Below are 16616 nucleotides of genomic sequence, written 5' to 3' on the forward strand. Positions count from 1 at the left end.
CAAATTGTTGAACTGTCAGTGTTGAACACTTAAAAACCAGGAGACTGTACATAAAAACTGATTTCTGGTGCGGGGAAGCATCCAGGGAGGCAGTAGCAGCAGGCCCCCCTTTTCCTCTGGCAGGGCTGGGCAGGGGCGGGGGTAGCTGTCCCCTGTAGATGGGGCATGCATGGTCGGCCTATCGCCAGAACTCCCCATCCTACTATTTGCCCACTGGGCCCTGCCACAGGTGTTTGAGTTTGTGGCTCCTGACAAAGCTGATCCGCCCAACAAGCAAGCACAGCAACTCCTGGGCTTCCTTAAGGGCAAGGACTGCCACACCCTACCACTCATCCATCCACTCCTGAGTCACACCCCGGAATACTGGCCTCACCCAGAGCTGCTTCCTTTCACGAATCTTCAACTCCAATATCCCGGATCTGGCCATGACCTCTCCCATGGTCTCAGTCCCACTATGCCTGCTGTTTCCATTTTCTCTCACCACTCTTTCTTGCTGGAACTCCCTTCTTTCTCTGTCCAGCCTACAGAGCATCCCACGTACCTTTTCATCAGGATGCTTGATGGCCTCATTCCCTTTTGTCCTGTCACCCCCTATTCTGTAGGTGGAACTGGCAGCCATGATCCACCTTTCTCTACTCTAAGCCTGTATAGTTAGAAAAAACCCACACAGGCTGGCACCACCAAAACTTCATGCCAACCGCAGCAATGCCCATTTGCTCCCTCTTCCATTCCTTCCCCTCCCACCTTCATGCCCCATGAAGCAGCCTGTGCTCCACCTCCACCCTCTGGCCTAGCAGACTGCCCTATCTCGTTCTGAATTGAGAAAACTAAAGCCACCAGGCTTGATCTTTTATTTATCTGTAAGCATCCTTGCCCTCTTTCCTCAAATTCTGAGGGTGGTACTCAGTTACTCAAATTGAAAATCCAACTGTTATCCTTGACTCCTCCAACCCAACTCTCCACTTCAAATCCAGTTTCCAAAACTGCCCCATCTCCAGTCTTGTTCCTCTCAAATCCATCCACAAACTGCCATCAGGCTGAGCCCTCTGAATTAACGTCTGACAAGACACTGATCCACCTAGGAAGTAAAAGCCAAGCTCCTTAACCTGGCATTCAAGGCCACCCACCACGGGCCCTGCCGCACCTCTTGACACCCTCTCCTTACACCCCAGGCTTCCAACACTGCTCTGTTGTGCCTCCTGCCTGTGCAGGCTGCCCCTACCTCCGGGAAGACGGTGTTAGTGCCACAACCCAGGCCTGTTGATCTGCTCTGCTCAGATGTCTGATTTCATCGCTAAACTCCAACACCTAAAGGCAGAGACTGCGCTCACTTTTGCGCCCGCAGTGCCTCACGCACAGTGGGCCATCAGGACACACCAGCCGCATGAGATCTCAAGGCTGCCACCTGATGGGGCCTGCTGGATTAAAAGCCTCAGCTTTTGCAGCCTGCTAGGCCGGGACTTAACCCCAGCCCAGCCTTTCCCCATCAGAGTGTCCTGAGGCAAGTGCTCAGCCTCAGTTTTCCCATCTGTAAAATATTTAAATTTTAAAAAACCTCCCATTATAAGGCTGACGTGAAGACTGAAGAAAAGCTGTTCAAGTGTCTAGTCGTGCACCTGAAATACCATAGGCAGCTAATAAAGAGCTGCTATTGGTGTTTTAAAAATTATAACTCAGGTTTTATTCAACTCTTCCTGGAGCAAGGGTAGGTTGTCCAGTGTGTGAGCAGCTCAGGTCCTCGGCTTCAGAAACACCTCCTGCCTTTTGGTCATTTCACTCTTCATTAGCACCTCTGCTAATAGGCAAGAGGGAGAGGAAACATCCTTCTGTCAACACGACTAATGATGTGTTATCTTTCTGCGCTACTGTTGACCCTCTGCCAGCAGGACCTGCTGACTCAGCCCACACCACCTCCCTGCTCAGGTGGACAGCAAACAAATGTCAACACGCCTCGCTGGGGCCAGTTGCAGTCTGGCCCACACAGTTCCTGCTCAAGCAGGACAGGCAACACCGACAAAGGCACAGAGGCCTGGAAATCCAAGACCACTGAGTCACAGAAATTTAACAAGTTAGAAAATAAGTGTATTGGGCACTTTAATTTTTATAATACCCTATTTACTTATGTTTTTGTTCTCTCAAAATTACTCACATGGTGAGAATAAAATCGAGGGAAAATGTCTACATGTAAGAGCTTTTTTTAAAAAGAATATTCTGAAACAGAAATCATTCCTGCCAGAGAATTTTCCTAAGCAGATGGTCCCCGTGCTTTTGGCAGAAGCCGCAGGGTTAAACGAGAGACATAACATCTATCTGCTGGGAAAGAAGGGTGTCGGCAAGAACCACACGGGCTCTCGGGCCTGCCTTCCTGCCCAGATGCTGCAGAGTGCCCACCCTACGCCCATCCCCAACCCTCTTGTTCCGGTTCCTTGCCTACCTGCCTCCCACTATAGAGGCAAAATTTTATTTCAAAGTCAGACACTGTCATTCTCAGCCTCGCTGGGGTCTAGGGACGGCCCTGTGACTCTGTATGTGCCGTTCCTTTCTGCTTGGGAGGCAGAGAGGCTGCAGAAGAGAAACTCCCAGCAAGTCACGGAGAAGTCACACCCGTGCCCAGCACTGTCCCCACCTTCAGGCTTCCTAATGTGTGAGATCACTGAATGCCTCTTTCATTCAAGGCATTTTAGGTTGAGATTTTTGTTATTTGCAGTCCAGAGTATTCTGGGCTGAACCCTCTACTAAGGGTAAACTAACAGTGAACTGAAATTGTACAAGTTACCTGATGCTTCTCTTGGACTAGATTTACCTTGGACCTAAACCTAAAAATTGAAATAAAATATCTTAGAATATATAAAATTTATAAGGCTATATAAAATACACATCATAAGTAAATATCCTCTGCTATATCTGTCTTACCAAAAACATCTTTACACATATTTTCTTTTCAAACAGTATGTTACCGAAGAGGGGTGGGGGTGGAGTAAGGTTGAAGTGTAGGGGTCTGATTAGCTTAGCTCCTTTGTGTGGGTGTGCGCGCACGCGCATGTGCTTTCAGCGCATCACTACAGTTACCAGAGACATGTGGCGTAAATAACACCTCCCCCTCCTTCCTCTTGCCACTTCACAATGAAGTTATCAAAAATCAAAGTATGAGAATAAGTGCAACATGCTGTCAGGTAAGGTGGGTCTATTGTAAAATGCATATTTTCTATTAATTTTTTTCTATTAACTTTTATTAGCATCCATTTGTAGCAGCACTGAAATATGTATAATTCTAGAAAGTAAATTAGTACCTCTTTATACTGACCTTTATAGCAAGACTAATAACTGCCTTATAAGCTAATCACTTGATATGCTTCAAGAACAAGGAGAAATAGTATAACAGCTGAATAATTATGAGCAGAATTATAATGCGAGCACTGCTATGATAAAACAGGTGCTCATGATGTTCAGTAAGTCCCCTGTTGTTTTCCTAGTTGGATGCACTTTTACTTTGAGAATGCATAAGCTTAGATTCAACTGTAAGTTACTTTCTGAAGGTCAGAAATCCAGCACCAAAGAAATGGGTCACTTATCTTTGGAAGATAATTGTTGAATGAGCTCATTAATATTTGGTGACGTGATTCTTAAAATGATATTTCAGCTCAGTGCTCTTTTTCTTAATTATGCAAAAATAACCCAGGCTCATGGGTGTCTCTCTGTTCCCCTTCACAGAACAGATGCAACTGCTCAATCATCAGGTGGCTTCTGGTGCAGACAACACTGTCTCCCAGTGTTTGACCTTGAGGCAGGAAGGTCCACTGGTTAGGAGCACCAGCTCTTGAGCCAGACTGCATCACTTCTAATCACAGCTCTGCTACTTAGTAGCTGTGTGGCCTTGTCAAGTTATGCATCCTCTCTGTGTCCCAGTGTCCTCATCTGTAAAATAAAGCTATTTATGTAAAATAAGGGTATGGTTGTTGTGAGAATTAGATGAGTTATTCATGGAAAGTGAATGAATAACTTCAGGAAAGATTGCTCACAAAACGTTGGTCATATTTATTATAATTCTCATCATGCAGGATTCCTCTCCTATATTCTAGATCTCATAAAAACTTCCACATTTTCCAATCCTCCCTAAATCAGTAAATGGTTCCGCCATCCCATCCAGTTAATAAAACCACAAATTGACATCCTGCAGGCATTGTCTACTTTACCCCCAAGCTGTATTTCACTAATCACTGCTACCACCCAGTACAAGTCACCTATCAGCTCTTGCCCAGAATCTTTCAACAAGAGCCCCTCTCCTGGTCTCTCTGAGGCTTCTCTTCCTCCCTAAAGTCTAATCTCTAATCAGCAGGTAGAGTGAACGCTCTAACGTAAACCAGATATCTTAAGGGCTTATGATCTGGCCATACTTCAACTAACGAAAATCCATCCAAACTCCTCACCAGGGCTCCAGACCCCACCAACATCCTCACCTGGATTTCCTACTACCTTTACTGCCACGACAAGTGCTCCAGCCACGTTGGCCTTTTTTTAAGATTAAAGATACAAATTTCATTCTTTATTTTTAGCTTCAAAACCAATACTTTGTATGCACAGATAGGCCTATAAAGGAGATCAAGAAACTAATACCTGTGTCTAATAATTTCGTACCTGTTAGACCTTTATTAGAGCCTGATCATCACTCAACAAGGACTTTTTCTTTCCGAATTATTAATAAATTGCATTGGTGGTATAGTGGTAAGCACAGCTGCCTTCCTAAGTTTTAAATCAGTGTGTTTGACCAGCGATCCCCAACCTTTTTGGCACCAGGGACCAGTTTTATGGAAGACAATCTTTCCACAGACTTCGTGGGGGCAGAGCTCAGGTGGTGATACGAGTGATGGGGAGCAGCTGTAAATACAGATGAAGGTTTGCTTGCTCACCCGCCTGCCCTGCCACTTACCTCCTGCTGTGTGGCTCAGTTCCTAATAGGCCATAGACCATGGGGTGGAGGGGGAACCACATTGTTAGACTATACTTTTATTCATATTGCTTTGGCTTGTGATTAACTGCTTTACTGTCCAATTCTGTCAAAAAAATTTTTTAACTTCAAAATACTAAGAAGGTATAAAATGCTTTAGGTTACATGGATCACTTTTGTAATGCTTGAGTCCAGGCTAAAAGTGTGCCTGTCACCCAAACAGTGTTCATAGTTAGGTAGGTTTTTGCCCCTTCCCTCCTCCCCGGGGTTGATTTCCACTGAGTTTTACTTCCCTCTATGCACACAGAAGCTTCTCAAAAGAAGAAGACAAATGGCCAACCAACATGAAAAAAATGCACAATATCACCAATCATCAGGGAAATGCAAACTGAAACAACAGTGAGATATCACCTTACCCCAGTTAGAATGGCCTTCCTTCTGCCCACAGACTCTCGGAGCTCACACCCAAGCCTTTGCAGGAACCTCTGCCGCATTCATACGGCTGCCTCACTTGCATCACTGCAAAGGTCACCTCCTTGGAGAGGCCTTCTCAGACTTAAAATAGAAACTTCCACTTGCATCACTCTCTACAGCATTTCCCTGTTTTGTTTTCTTCATACCTTTTATCCTTGTGTGAAATTCGTATTTTCTTACCCATTTACCAGCTATCTCCCTAACACAGAATGGAAGCTCCATAAGGACAGAGATGATATCTGCCTTGCTAGACAGAACAAAGCCTGAGGCACAGCCAGCACTCAATAAATACGTGGCATGAATGAGGGAAGGAGGAGGGAGGGCCTGCCAGGATCCAGCAGAGACCTATCCCATCCCTAAGTTCCCATTCCTGAACTGAGATGCCTCTGAAGCCTGACACCAAAGTCCCATCAGAGAAGCCAGCTATTCAGCAGCAGAGTAGAGAGCTGCAGCCTTTGCTCCTAACATACTCCTTGCAAAGCCACCTCAGTCTGACACTGACCCACAGATATTCTTAATGGTCAGTCCCCAATGTCTCCCAAAATACAATCTCTTGGGTACTCAACTCAAAGGGAAGTTTCAAACAACCACCTCTGAATTGCTTGAATTCGTTTAATAAGGACGCAAAAAGTCCCAGTTAAATTGCCCATTCCACCTCACTTCTAAAAGCTGGGAAAATGTGACTGACACAGAAGGAAACAATCCAGTATTCAAAGGTTATCGGGTGGGTGGGTGGCTGAGGTGTGCATGTGTTTTAACCAAAGAAAATCTGCTGATTTTTTTTTTCCTTAATTGGTTCTGGGAATCAACAACTGACCACAGGAGGGTAAGTGTTTGGAACAGCTTCTCCTTATTATCAAATCCTTGATTATAATGATTAAGCCTAGACTTGTGGTTCTACTAAACCTCACTAGGCAACCTCGCAGAGCATGTGCACAACTGTGGCACCACTCTAAGGTTCATGCTGGGACATCAAGTCATAAAGTTAGTATCAGAGAAGGTCCGTACAAAGGGACCTCGACATTACTCATACCCACCCTTCTTCATTGAGATAAGGAAACATAAGAAAGTATACGATCTGCCCACGGTCACAATGCTAGTGTTGGACAGGGCCAGGACAAGAACCCAGGACTGACACCCAGGCCACTGCTATTTTCACTTCATCATGATGCCACCTACACACACAAGAACTGCAGAGAGCTCAGCTCTTCTTGGTGTAATCTGCAAGCTTTCACTGATAGGTGTGGTCCAAACCCAATTCTAAATCCACTCCCCGAAAGTGCTGAAAATGTCCCCAAGCATGCCATTCAAATATGTACTCAATGTCTGCTCTGTGCTGACCACCCTATCGGGCAGCAGGAACGCAAAGAAAAGGTGTGCAGCTTTAAGAAATTCCCTTTGATGGAGGACAGAGATATTACAAAGAGACAACAGTAATGTCGGAGGTGTCCCCAGAGACCACAGTGGAGAGATGTACCGGCTTCCTGGAGGAATGCTATCTCCTGAGCTCTGCCCAATGGGACAAGGAGCAGGAAGCCAAAGAAACGGGAAGAGGACATCACCATAAATGTAAATGCAGTAATGAAAACAAAGACAGAGAAGCATGAAAGGATACATCGGTAACTAAGGGCAGCTAACTGCCACTGAAATACAAGGTTTGAGGGGAGATGAGGTAGAAGAGGTAGGTAGAGGACAAAAGTTTTGCGGAATTGTATCTTGCAGGTGTGGGGAAGCCCCCACAGTGGGCAATCACTCCTCACATTTATGTCTTAGAAAGATCACTCTGATCAAGCATTTAATTGGAAATGCTTTGAAGGAGGCAAGAATGAAAGAGTTTGGGCTTCTACCACAAAATAGTCAATATTGGTAACAACAAATACCAACCTATATTGGGTACTTTCTATCTGCCAGACACTGTTCTCAACATTGCATACACATTAACACATTTAATCTTCATACCACTTCATGAGGTAAGGACTATTACTACCTTCTTTTTACAGATAAGCAAATTACAGCACAATGAAGGCCTCTAAGGGGACAGTCTCCTAACCACTATGCATACTTTCTCTTCCAGTAAGAGATTTGGGCCTGAACCGGACTTCACTAGAAGGGAGGGGGAGAGGCTGACCCATGCAATCATCACATCAAGCTAATGCCCAATCTCTTGTGTTCCCAAACATTCTGCACACCGCCCTGCGCTCCTGCTCCAGAAAGAGCACCAAGTTAACCCAGAGTGGGAGTCCATGCTCCATAACGTAGCATCATGTCACCTCGCAATAGCTCACTGTCTGCGATGCCATCCTCCCTCCCCAGCCCATCTGAGCCCAGCTGCAGTGAAAGCCAGAGTCCTGCTTTCCTACACCTCAAATGCAACAAGCCTCTTCCAAGGCATGGTTTGCACATCCATGTGGCACTTAATGACATTAGGACTTCCAGAACGCTAAATTTCTCTCCCTAACTAAAAACTTCAGACTACTCAAAGGCAAGAATTAGATATTAGTCTTCCAAAGACCTGGCATAAATATCTGATCAACTGGCTAAAGCTTACCTGAGGGCTTTTCTAGACCTATGGGGAGAAAAACTGCCATCAAGAATAAAAGAAGCAGAGATGACAAAGCCAGCCTCTAGGCCTATTCTTCCAGCCCCCACAAGGATCACAGGACTTGGAGCCAGGAGTTGGAGATGTTCAACTCATATCGTCACACTTTTTTGACACATCATCATACCCCCCTCCCAGATTTAGTGTCCTTAGCTATAAAACAACTAGATTTCTACACTCTCTAGGCCGCCATCCAACTCTGATTACAACACACGCACACACTCTGACAATCTAACAATATTTTGTAAAGCACATACCTTTTTATGCAGCAATTATGCTTCTTGGAAGTTATCTTAAGAAAACATTTGCACAGGTATACAAAGTAATTTGTACAAGAACACTTAATCCAGCATGGCTCATCACTGCAAAGAATCAGAAACTATTTAAACATTCAGCAATAGAAGAATGGTTAAATAAATGATGGTGGTGTATCCAATACAATGGAATAGGACAGCACCAGCATCAATGCTATAATACTTCTATACATACTGATACAGAAGATGACCAAGACACAGTGTTAAGCAAAAAGAGCAAGCAGCAAAGCAATTTATATAACAGGAGTCCTCTTTCTGCTTTACAATATATGCCCATGTACGAAGCGAAAAAAGTCCATAAGAATATTCTTTTAAAAAAAGTGAATTTTAAATGTTCTCCCCACAAAGAAATGATAAATATGTGAGATGACAGATACATTAATTCGCCTGATTTGATCATTCCACAATGCATACATGTATCAAAACATCATACTGTATCCCATAAAGATATACGATTATTTGTCAATTAAAAAATAAGATAAAAAATGTCTGAATAAAAGAATTGTTAATGGCTATCACTTCAAGGGAATCAATGGAATCGTCTTTTCTTTTTTGTTCTTTGAATTATTTTAAGCATCCAACTACTCACATTACTCCTGTAATCAGATAAAAACAGGGTCACACCACCCCCCAAGGTCAGACCAGTTACACTAATAGCATGAGCCTCGGAGGCATTTATTCAGCATCTTCCAGACCAAGTCAAGCAGTCAGAGCCCACGTCACATTCTGAGAGGTCTAGAAGCTACTTTCTGGCCCTCAAGTCTGCTTTTCTGAGTCAAACTTCCAGTTCGCACCACAAGCCAGCTGACAACACCTCCTGATTATCCTTTCCAAAAACGCAGGTGTGGTGTGGAAAGAAAGGTGATTACAGTGGTCAGGGTGAACAGAGTCCTCTCTACCGGCCACACAACCAAGGACTCAGTCTAGAACACACAGTAATTAGATGTAACACCTCCTTCCACTACATGATAAATCCATTTCTGGGCTTTCCGAAAACAAAAAATACCAAATTTCTTCCAACTGAGTCAAATTCCTTGGAATCTACAAGTTATAGTCCAGATAAGGAAACTTGTCAAAAAAAATGACGAGAGAAAAAAATTTCTAAGTACTACATCTTAATTCTAGAAGTCCAAGGTATTTTACACTACACACGCACACATATTAGATCTTCTAAAATACCACATGCAATAGTAAATTACCATTGCTGTCCACTAAATAATACCTAAGAGAAAGTTAATAGACATCCAGAAGTTTCTCCTATGCATTTACCAAGATCTGGCCCATGATCTCATCACCCCTCATAACTATCTTATGAAGTAGAGGACAAACATTTATAACCCTGCATTCTAGGTTCAGTCCCAAAATAAGCAAACTTTCCCTAGACCTCGGTGAGCACAGTGAGAAGCCTGCAGCACTCACTGGATCCTCACCCGAAAGAACGCAACACCTCTGTTCCATGGCACAGCAAGACCACGTCTGGGATCTGTCCTCGTTGCAAAGAAATGTTTACAGTATTTGATACTCTCGTGTAAACATCAGCAATGGCCTACCCCTAAAATCTCAATCCACAGTAAAGGGTCCATTTTAAGGAAATCCCAAGTACTACTTACCACAGTACAGAAGATACAAATCTTGGCAGAGAGGAAAATGCCCTGGAAAGCTGTGAGGTGGAGTCAAGGCACTCCCTTCCCTCTGGAAGCCCTGGGAAGAGGGCAGTGGGGACTGGAAGCAGGCTCACTTTGCTATTTTACCACACTGACAGCAAGCTTGAATCTTTGTCAACTCTAGAAATTTTCATTAAGCCAATAATTTTACTCTTTTTCGAAGACTTGAGCTACTTTTTAAAAAGACATGCCAGCAATGAGTGGACATCCAAGTTCCTCTAGAATAATAAATATTCTCCAAGTACTTGCCTTTTAAAGCATCAGCAGAGTTTCATGAAGCTCAAGTTCATGGTACAGAACACACATAAGTATGCATTCACATTACTTGTAAAAATAGAACCCACATTGTTACCAGTGTCACTGTGGGTACATTTTTACAAACTCAATGACCACATTTATCTGAACAAAACCAAAAATAAACAAGTTCTTCCCACCCATAACGCATCTGGCTATCCATTTTTTCCCCAAGCCAATGCCTATATACAAAACTTGCCATGTTTTAGTGAGCAATTTACAAGTTGAACACAAGGACACCCTGCAATCATGGAAAATGTGTCCACAAAAAGGATTAAAATGCTTTGTTCTTGATGTCCCACAAGTATTTACGAGGTGCCTGGGATGGCTCAGCACAACATAGAAGGTGGCACAGTAGGAAGAGCACTGGGCAGGAAGGCAGGATGCTCGCAGAGTTAAAACCTCTGATGAAGCCATCTCCCAGCTCATCCCCCAGGCACTCTCTCATTTCCTCTGGCCTAGACCACTGCAACAGGCTCCTGACAGGTCTCCCCAACTCTATTCTCTCCTCTGCCCCAGAATTATCTTCCTAAAACAAAGATCCAGCTGTATTGCAGCTTGCTTAGACGCCTTCCATGAGCCTCCTCTGCCTACAGGACAGAGTTCACCTTAGCAAAATCAACAAGAACCCTGTATGGAGCCCCTCTCTACTAGCTCACTAGCACTCAGGCACCTCTCAATCTCTGTAACCTGGAAATAACTGGTATAGGCAACAACAAGATGCTTTTTCCCTCCTTCCAGGTCTAGTTTGAATGTCACCACTTCTAAAGCCTTTTCTCAGCTCCCCAGAGAGTTATGAGCCTCCTCCAGGCTGTCACAGCATTCTGCAGAGGCTCTCACCTAAGTATCCTCATACCACCAGGCCTCCTTGCTCCCAAGTGGCAATACGACACAGGGATAATTCTCCTATGGCACGGGAATCTAATGCTCACTCCAGAACTAACCTTGACTAAGTCTCTTAAGCCTCTGAAATAAGTTTAAGTCTCAGTTTCTACATCTGCAAAGCTGAAATCATTATGGCTAAAGTGGGCTATTAATCAATTTAAGATAAACGATTTACATAGAGCATGTAATACAATGTTTGAAACTCAGTAAAATCTCTGTAAGTGGTAACAAATATAATTATTATTAATATGTCAGAGATACTAAATGTTTCTTCATCAGAGACTCTAATCTCCACTAACCCATTATAATTATTACTAAAATGTCACAGATACTCATGAAATGTTTCTTAATCAGACTCTAATCTTCACTAACCTGGGGCAAATTACAACTTCTCTATGTCTCAGTTTTCTCACCTTTAAGTTGGGGGGCAGGGGAACCAACACAGAAAACAATGAGAAAGAAACTAAGCACTAAACTGTGTAATGGTAACAGGATATCTGAGATATGAGAATTGTTTCCCTAACTTGAGAAATGTGTGAATCAGCACTATAAAGAGACAATACTACCTTAGACCCCCTCTTTCCCCTAAGGATTGACCAAACATAAAACTAGGTCATGTCCTCCCGATGCCTTAGCTCTTATAAAACTATAAAACAATTTTAATAAAAATCAATAAATGAGAACCCAACATTCATTTAACATGACAGATAATGATGCAATTTTGCAGAAACTGCATGGCAGTTTCCAATGTATTAAATACAACACTATCACAGGGCAGGTTGCTTGAATTCACATTCTACACACCTACACCACCGTGGGCTGTGAACCCTTCAGCTACTCATCACTTTTCTCTAACAAATTACCATGAAAACTTTGTTCATGCAACTTCTAGCCATCCTCTGACCTTAACACATCATTTCGGTAATAAGTCCATATCTGTTCTTCCCCATTACCTAGAGACAATTAAAGGAGAGCTCAAATATAGCCAATAAAATCTTATAGCACTACTCAATTTATAAGGTCTTCTAAATGTTACAGAATCTGTGATTTTTTTAATTATTATTGAAAAAAAATTAAAAACTGAATTCTGATTTAAAAAAAAAAACTTACAAAAACTCCCAGGAATATGTCTTCGAACTCCAGTTTAGGAAATATTGTTTTATAATAAAAGGGTCTTGCCACAGTATCCAGAAAGATCGTAGACATCTCAGATCTAACTCTGTGCTGACACTTTAAGCACTTTACACCCATTATTTCTTGAATCCCCAGGATAACCGTATAAGGCAGGTACTACTCTTAACACCTAAGGAAACTCTGAGGCTTGAAGAGCATATCTAAGTGATAGGGCAGCATTTTGAACCATCTGAATCCTGCACCTCTGCAATGTGTCTTTTCAAGACAAGCCCTAAAGAGTGTCGGCAGAAGACGACCAGCAAAGGATGATATGAATCCATGAAAAAACAACTGGGTGAGAGTAAGAGACTGAGAGAAGAAAGATGGCACTGTGAAGGAAGAAATGACAGGACTTGGTGACAAGACAGATGCAGAGGAGAAGGAAGAATCAAAAACAAGTCCATGGTCCTTTGAGACAGAAAGAATGTGTGTCTTGCCCCCCTAGAAATGGAACTGCTGGGAAGAGAAGCCAGTTTGGAAGACAAGACCTAAATTGAAACATGGTTGGTTTAATGCAAAAGGGGCTTATTCCAAGTGAGAATGGCTATCCCCTTAACAGATCACAGCTGGAGATGCTGGGCCTCAAGTCATATTCATAGAAAACATGTTTACAGTGCATAAAAATTCTTTCAAAGATAAGGTGGTCAAAGGTGTCCAGCACAGAGGAGATGGAGAACAAAGACTGGCAAGACAAGGCCACCGGATTCTGAAAGAAGTCTTTGTGTCATCACTAGTTTCAACAGACTGGTGTACAAAAGTCTGGCCATAGGCAGAGGAATTATAATAGAGGAATTACAACGGCTAAGAACCAGGGGCAGCCTACCCAGGAGGACACACACGAGGACTTATTCATACAACAAGCATTTGAGTGCCCACTTTGTACTAGATGCTGTTGTAGGTTCAGCCAAGAACACCTCTGCCCTCATGCAGCAAGTAAGCAAATATACAGTCTGGAGTTAGGTACTCAAAAGGCTAGGGGAAAAAAAGCAAGATATGAGAAACAATGATGAAAGGGAGTAAGTATAATGTCATCAGACAATCAATAAAAGATCAGCTAAACTCTGAAAGGAGGTGACAAGAGGAAATTTTTTAACCTATGAAGGCTTGAGCACATTCGATATATGCTGCCTACTACACAAGGCACTATATTAATGCTAGAGAGATCACAGTAAAACACACATTTGGAGGTATCTGAGAATTGGTGCAAATTGAGGAGAAAACCGATGGCACATGAAACACTGAGGAAGTACACGGGAAAGCCAAGGATCCATAGGGCAGGCAAGACAAAACCTCACCACTTGGATGATCTTTACTTCTGAAGTCACTTCCAACTTCAATATTCTGACTATACTGAACTAGACAGATGCCAAAGCAGTGATATGCTTGAGCGAAGAGAAAGAAGCAGAGGAGGAGGAATTTTATAAGACTCGGCAACATTCATTGAACAGATAAATAACTTTATTGAACAAGACCTATTGGGTACCATAAGGGTGAGTATCTGTGCTCACAAGTGTGAGCAAAAACACGCAGGCATCTCAAGAAAGTTAAAATGAGAATGTCTCTGTTAGTGCAGATCCCAAAAGACTCGACCTGCAGGGAGCGGCGAGGAGTGGGTGGACGGGACCAAGCCAACAATGAGGGTTCTGAAGGCTTCTCTGCAGAACAGCAGTGTGGAGAGGCTATCACAAGGCTGAACCATCACTGACGATGGTGCTGCAGGTCAGCAAAAAGTTAGAAGATTAGGGAAGTACCATCAAGTCCACAGCTGAGGAGCAGTCTAACTGTGGTTGCCTTTCCACCCTACTCGCCACATCAGTATTAAAGTCATCTGCCTCCATACGAGCTGTGAACAGCTCATAGGACTCGTACCTCCTTGAATCTCTATATTCCCAGTAAACTTGAAAATATTGGAGGCTCGATAAATGTTTGAAGCCAAGTTTTAATGGCATGAGTAAAAAGGAGGGACTAAATAAATGAAAGTTTGATGGGTGTGAGAAATGGAATAGGCCAGATTCCTGCTGAGTGTCCAAAGCAGTTGTAGCTGGCTGACACATGAATGAATGAACAGGAGGGGGGGGACCAGCAGCTGCATCTAACTGGCTGGATAGCCCTGAGAAGGTCACTTCAATTCCGAATCTCAGTTGGTAAAATGAGGATGTTGGTGCAAACCAGAAGTTGCAGGCCTTTCAGTGGAGAGAAGGTGTTTGTCATTACCTTGAAGTCCGGAGTGTCTATCTTTGCTGATATGGGTACAGGCTTCCCCTTTAGCTGTGCTTTCAAACAAATTTTGGAGATAACACACAGCTAGTATGGCCACCAAAATAAGGAACTTTGAAGTTTGCCAGCAAAAGTGCCCCACTGGGGATGTGGCAGGTTAGGAGATAGAGGTTTGGGGCTCGGTGGCAGTGAGCAGTGGTAATGAGTTATACAGATCTCAGATGTGAAACAACAGATAGCCCAAGGAAAGACTGAATGAAACAAATAGGTGTGCTTTCCAAGTGGCTGTTCATGTCTGGCATGAACGCCCAGGCATCCAGACACACCATAAGTCAGGGAGAAACAGATTTTACACAACCTAAAAACTTTTATACTAATTTAAGAGCTATTAGAGCAATAATTACCCATTAGCAAGACCACTGCTAACCTCTGAAAAAGCTTATTTACCATATTTACAGAGTGCCATCAGACTGTATTTTGGGCTGCTGAGAAGTTCCCATTTAGGATCAGTAGAAATACCTGACATTTCCAAAACCCGTAATTTCCCATGCCAAACTGAATTCTCCAACATTACAGGAAAACCAAGAAACTCTGCAGAAGGTAGTGAAAACCCAATCCAGTCAAATCTTCCAGTTCTACAAAAGAAAATACCACAAACAGCAATGAAACATTTCTAGTTAAATAACTTTTCACTCAATCTCTAATAACTTCATTCTGAAGCCCTTGAAAAGCATTAAATTACACATTCTGTATTTCCAGTGATATCAATGCCTAAAATTATACAATTTCAAATAGCTTACAACTGTTAAGACAAATTTAAGGAAGCTAAAGGCCAGACAAAATCATGTGTTTGAAAATGCCTGCAAAGTAATAAAAGCCTGAGAGAACTGGATGGTTTTTCTGCTTCTAAGCTAAATAAAGCCTGGGGGGCTTTGCAAAGATCCTATTGATAATAATCTCAGCGATTACTCAGAGCAAACCATCCCATCAATTCCACACCAAGGAAGGAAAGTTAATCCAAGAAGAATAACAACATTTGAAATATTGAGAACAACACACAGTTCTGATTTTTAAAACACTCTGTCAGCGCTGAAGAACGATCAGGTCATTCTAACAAGCCAGAACATTTGACTAATGTCTCTCTGTGACAATGACTTGGCTTGCGTTAACTAAAGGACAAGCAAGATATTTGAGTTCGGACGCTCAGGCTTTCAGGTCCTCTCTCTACCCGACTCCCAGCAGTCTCCCTACTTCCTGCACACCTTTGGATTATTACACTGACTTCCTGCACACACCTGGGTCCGGGATACCTTCCTCCTTTAAGGGTTACTCAAGCTAAACTCCCGAGGCAAGCTCGAAGGTTAAAAGTTCGCAGTCCCCCGACCCCTCCGTTAAAGCACTATCAGCACTTGTAGCTGGACAAGTTCGGCCACAGTGCAGTGATTAATCTGTGTAAACAATTCTGAAGAGGCAACGCATCACCGCAAGGACAGAATTCAGCAGGCTGAGTGTGGCCGCTCCAGGAGAGGCGGCTGCAAGGCTAGCCCGCGGGCAGAGCCTCTGCTGACGTTCACTGCGGCTCCCACCACGCAACAGGTCCCCGCAGCGAGGGCCCGAGCGGAGGGCGGGCAACCGGGCACCTGCCCCCAGCTCGCAGGCCCAGTTCTCCCCCAGCGCCCCCATCTCGCAGCGGTCCCCGGAGCCACAACAGACCGGCCGGCCAAGCCCACCACCCGCGATAAGGCCCGAAACACATTCCTTCCAAGATGACTTGATAAACTGCGGCTCTCTTGCGCGCTTCCCAGATCACAAGGTCCTCCCGGACCTGCCTTGGACGAGGGACAGTCGCGCCCCGACCAGTAGTCGGGGAACGCGGGGCTAGGGGATCGGCCACGGGCGCGGAATTGGTGCTCGGAAGCCTCCAGCTGGAAACAGCCCGAGCCACCTGGCTTCTTACCTGCCCGGGCACAAGTGCCAGGTGTGTTAGCATCCAGACGTGTATGGAAGCTACTTAATAGTCCGGAACGTTTCTCCGATCGCACAAGCTCTAG

At 43.8% G+C, this 16616-nt stretch overlaps 1 protein-coding gene across 1 annotated transcript in view; it reads right to left on the reverse strand.

Moving 5' to 3' along the window:
* Positions 1–16248, reverse strand: part of LRRC1 (leucine rich repeat containing 1) — a 135041-nt gene extending 118793 nt beyond the window's left edge. The window contains exon 1 of the mRNA XM_012648544.1: positions 16134–16248. Within this exon, the coding sequence (XP_012503998.1) occupies positions 16134–16248 (115 nt within the window). The remainder of the gene's footprint in view (positions 1–16133) is intronic.
* Positions 16249–16616: the final 368 nt, after the last annotated feature.

The sequence above is a fragment of the Propithecus coquereli genome, unplaced genomic scaffold, assembly GCF_000956105.1.
Source record: "Propithecus coquereli isolate 6110/MARCELLA unplaced genomic scaffold, Pcoq_1.0 Scaffold29, whole genome shotgun sequence".
Lineage (NCBI taxonomy): Eukaryota > Metazoa > Chordata > Mammalia > Primates > Indriidae > Propithecus > Propithecus coquereli.